Here is a 9,206-nt window from a genome sequence, read left to right on the forward strand (position 1 = left end):
CAGAAAAGCGCAGGGTGAGAAAAACAAAGATACGCTTCGTCTGACCTCACCCCTTATGTAGAGCATCTATCATCAGAACAGTGCTTAGAAGCCCCTTGAGCAGGATAATGTTGGTGTGTGTTTCAGGATTTAGTTTGGGATTCGGCCAAGATTCAGCCTTTTTCAGCAGGATTTGGATTTGTCCAAATCCGAATTCCTGGCCGAACCGAATCCTTTAAATGACATTTATTTTTTGGTCGTATAAACATGGTCTTGTTTGTACAGGTATAAGACCCATTATCCAGAATGCTCGGGACCAAGGGTATTCCGGATAAGGGGTCTTTCCATAATTTGGATCTCCATACCTTAAGTCTACTAAAAAATTAATAAAACATTAATTAAACCCAATAGGATTGTTTTGCATCCAATAAGGATTGTTTATATCTTAGTTGGGATCAAGTACAAGATTCTGTTTTATTTCTACATAAAAAAAGGAAATCAGTTTTAAAATTCTGAATTATTTGCTTATAATGGAGTCTATGGGAGACGGGCTTTCCGTAATTCGGAGCTTTCTGGATAACGGGTTTCCGGATAAGGGGTCCGATACCTGTATATGCAAAATAGGAATTCTTCAGTATTCACATGACTCTTTCAGAAGGGATTCAGGCAAATCCTAAAATAGTGGATTCAGTGCATCCCTATTTTAATGTAAATATCAAAACTGTTAAACCAAGAAAGATTTATATAATTAGATTTTTTTTTGTAGTTTGTATAAAAAATATAGCCTTGATTTAGTGTCCTTAGAATCAAGGTACTCTTACCAGCAGCATGAACTTGATTTTAGTTTACTTAATATAAAGGCTATGAATAAACTGTTTACTAGCAAAGCCTTTCTCTAACCAGCATTTGCACATACCCACACATCTTTCATTAAGTGCCCCCACAATCCAATTTTTGGGTAAAGGATATCGCAGTATATTCATCAATTAGACTCACAATATACCTTTTTTTTAACATTTGGAAAACTTGGTATCTACACAGGAAAAAAAAATGAAATGTTTACGGATTATGGTATGTGTAAAATATACTTTTTGCCTAATGCTTTAATCACAAAATATCTTTTGTAATTTTTTGGATGTAGATAATTAGATTACTAGTTTACCGTCCCCTTTTTTTGCAGGGGAATTCTATGCACTGGTAATCTACCTTGCAAGGACCAAACATGGAGTAGCTTCAATCTCTCTGTTTGCCCTCTTTAGCTCAAGAATCCACAAAAACCATAGATTGTTTGTGATTAAAACCACAGACAATTAGTATGTTCATCACACTCCCTATTGAACTCTTGTGGACCATACAGATGGTCCATATGTTTGCCATAGTCAAATATGAGTTAAATAAACAAAGAGTAAGGATTTCTTGAAGTTAAATGCTTTTGTTAATGCTGTTTTGTTGGCTGGTGTTGTAGGCAAAGTCATGTTATTACTTCAGAAGCTCATTTATAGAATATATAAATAGTGGTTTTGCTGTGTTGGGCTTTAGGGCTTAAAACAATAGCAAATAAATGATAAACCATTTAGAATATAGTGCTCTTTCTTTATACATCCTGCTTGAAACTATGACTAAAGCTAATGACATGTACAGAAAAATGCACATTTGTAGTACACTGTATAGAACCTTAGATATTCAAGCTTAGCTGGTGTGCAGAGACATTTCTTTAATTGTTATGAAAAGAGGATATCAATCTTTTTTTAAACAGGGTTTTGATAAGGCTTACAATAAGTTTACAATAAGGCAAATATTTAAAAATGTTGTGCTCAGAATATGTAGGAGAAATGCATTTTTTCATTTTTATATATATATTTTGCTTAACAGCCTCAAGTACTACAGTGTTCCAGCCACAGCCCCAGTTCTTCAGATATCCTCACGGGAAAATCAACACAAGCACATCAAGAGGACCCCAGAAAACATGGAGAACTGATCCAGAACCCATGCAGTGAGAATGGGGATAAAGTTAGCATCTCCAATGTTCCTGAAAATGAACTGAGTGCCTTACTGAGTACTCAGTTAAAAATCACTGATGTAGAAGGCAGTCCCAAAGAGTCTACAAACACAGATAAGCATGCTCAAAATCCTGGACCGCTTGATAAAAAACAGTTGCAGGATAAAAAGCTTAATTGTAATATTCTGCCATCAGTAGCAGTGGATGCAAAAAGAAATCTTCAGTCCAGATCAGTTACTAAACCCACGTCTTCATCATTGCCTGGGCAAATTCCAAGACCAACGACTTTACACCTTCTAAAGCCCAAACTGCACACAGCTGTTGCAAGTCAAGGGACTGTTAATTCTGAAATACATCTAGCTTCTACCAGTCACTCCCCATTACAGTCACCAAATTCTTCCCAGCCCGTGGTACAAGAAATCCAGCAGCCAGTTAATCATGACCATTCTGTAGGTGAAGACAGTGTACATGATTCACCTGATACAGCCTCAAGCAAACTACAAAAAACATGTGTTAAGGCAAACCAAAATCATTTATTGCAGAGTAATCCAGGCTCCAGACCCCAACATCCTATAATGCCCACTTGTATATCAAAACTGGCAACCCATCGGCAAGTACCAGCAGTTGAATATTCTCAGCAGCCACACAAACAAATTTCCAAAGGATCCATACTAAGGCCACCAAGTAGTTTTGCTTCTAAACTTAAGAAACCAAGTAGTCCTAAGCCTGATATTGTACACTTGGCAACTGCTTCACATGAATCTCCTAAATCCCCTTGCAAAATCACATCGTCAGTAATTCCCAGGCCATCTTCTAAAAAAGAAACTCTACAGGAAGCTGTGGATAGTGCAGCTTTGAAACGGCAATCACGTCTCCCTCAGCCAAAGACCCGTTAAACAATATCTCTACAGGTTGACAAATCTAACATGGTGTATTTAAATATTTTAATGCGATAATTTACTAAGATGTTGTTTTTGTTAGGATTTTCATCAAATTTCATGGGTTTGATTGTCTTTCATATATATATATATATATATATATGCGGCCTGGGTTAAATCCAGTGACTTTTCTTTCCACCATTGCATGGTTACACAATGTTATGGGACTTTTAATTACCTCAATTGGTCTATAAGTTTTCATTCTTCAAGGTGTAATATACCTGTATATGTGTGGACCCTGATCATTCATTTATTTTGTGAGGACTTCCCAAGGTGAATGCATTGGTATTTTTCAGTACTGAAAGACAACAGACACCATTTACTTGCGCAGTTTATTAACATTAATATAATTATTCATCTCTGCTTGCTGGTAATAACTGCGTGGTTTTTCTTTCAATAATTGGCACAATTGCTTTTATTTCCAAGAAAGAATAATGTATACTAATATATAATATGGATCATATATTTATAAGTAATGTATATTTAATGTCACCATAATTTTTCTGAGAGATGCAAGTATATATGACATATTTAATTATTTGATGACAATAATTGTATTTATTTAAACTTCTCAGAATTGCTTAAAGATGAATAGCATTTTGCACATTGCCCAGTTTCATCTGGTTTTCAAAAGTCTTTTATCCATACTAAGAAAAATAGCTAAAAAAGCATTCAAATAGAAGAATCTAGCATGCTTCCCCTGGTGGTAGCTATTTTTTTTAATCCTAGAATTTGGGACCAAAATAATTGCTATGCTGGGGACTTGAGAATGTAGACAGTATGGTCAAAAGATAGCAATGAAACGGTTGCATAGAACGCATATATTCTTATATGTTTTTATTTTTGTTATGCATCTTGCATCATGGGATGCTTTTTTTTTTTTAGATAATATGGAAATAATTTATTTTCAGTTGATTACTGTTGTACCAGGAAATAAAAATTAAGTTATTTTGAAATCTTTCTGCAGGCCATGTGGTCAAGTCATAGATTTTTTTTCCCCGCAAGAACATTCAACAATATAATATATGTAGGTTTTGTTATTCAGTCCTTTTTTATATTTCCTGCCATAGGGTATGTGTTATGGAACTTAAATAATAATGTCAAAAATACCTGTGCTAGTATAGCTAGAATAACCTCCATCTTAATTGTACAGATATGGTATTTGTTATTTAGAAACCCATTATCCAGGAGGGTTGGAAAAAACTGTCAAATGCTATTTACCATTTACTCCTGTAAAAAGAAGACAACGCCTTGTACTAGAGTAACACTAGCCCAACATATATCCATATTAATGGAAGGACAAGTATATTGGAAGTTAATCATTTTTGGAAATCATCCTTACCCCTTTTACCCCTGCTGATATTAATTCTAAAATTCCCAAGTCTCCTCCTGTATTATTTTCTGAATCCGGTTATTCTGTAATACCAGGGAAGCCCCTGAATAGTTTTGAAGTGTGATTTTCCACTATATTTTAGTGTATTGAAATTGAAATGCAGTCTAATGGTTTTCTCCTGCACCATATTTCATCTGTAGTGAACAGATAAGAAAAGAGAAACAGAAAAAGTGAAAGAGAAAACATCAAAATATATTTTAAACTATGAATAACCTTAACAATAAACTGCATTTACATGACCTCTAATGCATTTTTCTGTAGTGGAAATCTACGAAGCATTATATTACTTTTTTTGAATTGCTGCTCCTTTAAGAGCTCTGTCTACAGTATTTTAAAAATCCAATTTAAATTAATTAATTTAATAGAGTACTGTCACTATTTGGCTATATATAATTGACTTTTAATCATTCTTTGACATCCCTGAAGTACTTAAAAGATTGTTCTCTTCGAAACCACAAAATAAAAGCCAAAATGTCAGAAGAAATGAAACTTGTTTTTGGTAAAACTCAAAGAGGTCAGAGACAAAACATCACCTACCTCACAACCATTCTGAACATTAGCTTTTGTGCTCCTAATTATTACACTGGTTAGCAAATGTAATGCACAAAATAGGAAACCGGAAATGTTTATTCATGCAGTGCTGAGCTGCTCAACTTAGGGAAAATTTGTTCCCGCCCCAAATTATATTCAATCCTCCTATTTTCATGGTGGAAAAGTTTGGGATGGCTTCTTTTGGTGTTAAATGGTACCTACCCATTGATGAAACCTTTTGTTATGTGCAGCCAAATAGATATTTACAACTTCTCTCATCTGATATGTGGAATACAGAACAGTGAGGGCAATAACTTGCAGGGGGTACAGCAAGGTATGGGAGCTTACTTGTTATATTATAATTGAGACACTTCTATATATTTAACAGTGGTGCATTTTTTTGCAATTACATGTTCAATTCCACGAACATTTAAAAGCCTAGTAATTTTATGAACAAATTTTATGGGAGTTATAAGGAAAATTATCACAGAAATATGAACAGGTTATGTATAAAAATATTTTCTTGTGCGTTTACGCTCATCTTAAGGATATATGAACTGGTTAGTTCTAATAGCTTGATTTTTGTTAGCAAAAGATGCAAGTCTTTATTTCATACCATTTCTTCATTTAATATTTTAGGATCAATTACTTCTTTCTCTTAATATTCCATTTAACCAAAATACCAGTAACAACATTTGTGTTCTTGCAACTCTGATTCTTATTCTCTTTACAATATTTTCTTAGAAAACAATGAGGTGTACAAAGGAAAACCTATTAGTCCAAGACAGTATTAATACACTTGTTTAAAATATCCAAAATATTGAAATGTTTTGAACCTAACATTTTTCATTGATTGGCATTAAAGACCCGGTTTCCTTTTAACGATATCACATTAGAACTATTATACCAAAAACATTTTTAAAAAAAAATCAAACACTTGTTTTTTATGTGTGTTGTGTGTTTTATTGTTTCACTTATTCACTGACATGCTCCTCCTAACTTGAACACTTGTTGTTAGTCACTTCTCATTTTCACCCAGTTTTAGAAGGAAACTTGATTCTTAATTAAAGCAGTATTTTGTTAAGTTTATTCACCTTTCAGTGTAAATTGTATAGCCCCGGCACATAGAGAGCTCTAGTTTACCTTTAAGTTTATACTGGCTCCTTGTTTTTGGGGTGCTTGATTTTTTTAAACAGAGATTTGCTGTTTTTACATGATAATATTGAGAAAGCTGAAACAAATTCCCAACTTCTCCTGCACATGAGCATAATAACAACAATTGTACTAAACGAGAAAGCACTTTCTTATGTTTTTATTTGCAATATAATCTGTAACTTGTGGGGACTGAGTGTGGCATCACCTAACGCTGAAATATGTTTGTGGCTTTTAGCAAAAGCCTGCTCTAATTTATAGTAAATTGTTGTTGGACATTTGAACTTTGTTGTTTACTTTGGCATTGCAAAGTAAATAAGGATTGGGATGGAAAGTAGAGATGAGAAGGTAATGGAAAGTTAATTGTTACAGAGTAAAATAAACATTTCAAAGAAAGCTTTTGCCTTCTAAATTGTTCCAATGTGGATCGTCCTATATGTTTCACAAGGAGGATGTTATAAAAAGGGTAAAATATCACTTTTGGGGGTCAAATATTTTTTCACCCTGTCTTCAACATATGAATATGTTTTTCAAACTGCAGTTTATAAAGGAACATGTCTCCTGAACAAAAGTGCTTAGGTTCTAGGTACAGTTTTATGCATTCTTCAATGTGCAACAGTTACGAATTAGAATTCAGTTAAAAGAATGCCTGGATATAAGAACTGAGAGATACCTAGAGATAGGGGCCCTTGTATTAATATTGATATTGGTTTGATCCCATATTTGTATACTTCATTTGGACCATGATGCATTTACGTTCTTGAAATGCTTGATGGATTATATTCATAATAGTAGAATAGATAACATCATTAACAATAAAGTAATATATTTAATTTTTAAACAAATAGCAATATGCTTGGCAAGTGCTTTTCTGGTGCAAGTAACTTTTTTTTATTGCGGATAAACAAATAAATCCATACAAAATGATGAAAACCTTGGCAAACCCAAAGCATACTAGCTACAAAGTAATCCAAACTGATTTAATGCTATCACACATTATAACAATACATTTGTACCTAATGGCAGTTTAGCCTAATAATTATGAGGTCCCCCCGTTCACATTTTTGGCTAATGCTGCATTGCACTAATGCATTGTCAAACCCAGATTATGAGGCAATGTTGTATTTGCTCTTGGAATTACATTAACATGGTTGCTACTTTGATTTTTAAAAATAGGGTAAGGAAAGTGTTGTATAATTGAGTGCCTTCATTTGGTTGCTTATCTCATATACTTTTGAATACATCTAATATGGTACTGTTAATATGTTCATTGGAAAAGTTGAATTGATTTTGCTACCATAACATGTCCGACAGGATACTTTTGCCTCTTAAAGGGGAACTAAAGCTAAATCAAGGTAGTAGAGCAGAAATGTTGTACATTATTATGGGCTTCTGTGTCAGCCCAAGGCAACAACAGCAATTTTAATAGTAGCTCCCCATCTTCTTTTCTGATAAGTTATCTGTTGTATATACAACAATATATAAATTGTTTGCAAAATACATTTAATAATCATCCCTGTAGCATCAGCTACAGTAAGCACATTTTCGGCTTGAGGATTTGCAGCGACCCCTAAGCTTAGTTTCTCAACAGCTGCTCAGAGCACATTGAGCGTGTGCAGTGTCACTGACACTCCTTTGAAGGCCTAGAATATCATTATTCTTATAGAGATGCTAATACTGTAGGCTTGTTCAGTATATAAAATTTCATATTTAGCCATATTAATTCTTAGGCTTTAGTTCTCCTTTAAGAGTCTAATCATACATGACTGTTGGTTATGTAATTATGCCCGGATATCCTTTATCTTTCTAATGACTTGTTGCAGCAACAAAATTATTCAGCATTACTGCATCCTAGTAGGTTTAAAGGACTTTTCTCTGATATTATATGCCGACCTAGTACTGATAAGTATTTAGAGTAGGAGAATAGTGTTAACTTATTAAGCATGCCTTTCCCACTCATTTTAGGCTACTCTAAAAGCTACTGAAACCATCCGTTCCTATATTATATACTGTGCAATACCTTTTTAAAGTCAAATACTACTGTACCTTCAGAGTGTTAGAAAGATAATAAATGAAGATGATAATACACAAGGAAACAAAATGCACTTTATATGAGCTTTATTGCTTGGAGTTGTGCCTAAAATTATCAACTTGCCTCCTGTTATTTGGCTTTCTTTCCATGTATAAATAAAAAACGTTTTTTTGTAACTGTTGTGTCTGGGTTGTCTTTAAGTACATAACACCATTAAATACCCTAACCTTCATTCTACAAATGAAGCTTGCTCTGTATTATAAAAAAAAAAATTGTAGTGGGTTTGTATATATAAATACAGAAACATAAAAACTACACTCCATATTTATATTATCATATAGTATAATATTTTCATATTATTATTTTCATATTATCATACCATTATTTTATTTTACTACTCCTATTCTGCTTAACACTTATATGCAACTGAAAATAATTCTTGGTGCACCCAGAATAGGAACATTTAATATAAAAATTTAGACTACGTGTATTTGTTCTAGAATTCAATTGGCTTCACTATAGCAAAACTTCCTTTTGTTAAAAAGCCCAAAAAATAAATGTTCCCTAGTTAAAATCACAAGCTTTTGCACAAAGCTGAACACAGCACCCATCCTGACCATACACCAAGCAGTTGCCCCAGATCCTTATTTGCCAGTGTTGATAACTGCAAGGTTATACACTTTGGTAGAAATAATATAAAGGCAAGTAATACACTAAACATTAGTTTAATTGAGCAGGATTTGTGGATTTTTGTGTATTACAAACTGTGTAACTTGAAGCAGTATCAGTGGCTACTGACATATCAACCCCCCAACCAAAAATTTTAGCAGAGAAAAGCCTCACAGCACTGTTTAAATACCTGCCACGCCTGTCCCTCAGAAGCAAACACTGAAGCTGCAGCGATCCCTTGGAATTTCTCTCACTGCAGAGCTGGATAACTCCCTCTCCCCCCTCCCTTCAGAATCTCCTTGTCTGCCTGGCGTGGTGCACATGCCCAGTTCCAAGCCGTTTTAATGAGCATGCTCACTTGAGATGAATCTCTTCTCTACACAGCAGACGATTGATCTCTTTAACCACACCCACAGTCAATCCTCCAATGAGCCGATGCATAGACAGTTGCTATACTAACTCTGCCTTTGTAAACAAAAGCTCTCTGCTCCCTCTCTTGGAACACGTTCTTCT

The 9,206-nt window shown here is 34.2% G+C and overlaps 1 protein-coding gene across 5 annotated transcripts in view; it reads left to right on the plus strand.

The window, feature by feature from the left end:
* The window catches only part of ccser2 (coiled-coil serine rich protein 2), a 69,189-nt gene extending 60,989 nt beyond the window's left edge, over positions 1-8,200 (plus strand). For 2 of the 5 annotated variants that reach the window (XM_012966830.3, XM_002939724.5), the window contains exon 10: positions 1,852-8,200. In XM_012966830.3, coding sequence (XP_012822284.2) covers positions 1,852-2,874 — 1,023 coding nt within the window. In that variant the 3' untranslated portion in view covers positions 2,875-8,200. The remainder of the gene's footprint in view (positions 1-1,851) is intronic. The other 3 variants (XM_012966831.3, XM_012966832.3, XM_012966833.3) reach the window with 2 other exon arrangements.
* Positions 8,201-9,206: the final 1,006 nt, after the last annotated feature.

This window comes from Xenopus tropicalis, chromosome 7 (assembly GCF_000004195.4).
Source record: "Xenopus tropicalis strain Nigerian chromosome 7, UCB_Xtro_10.0, whole genome shotgun sequence".
NCBI lineage: Eukaryota > Metazoa > Chordata > Amphibia > Anura > Pipidae > Xenopus > Xenopus tropicalis.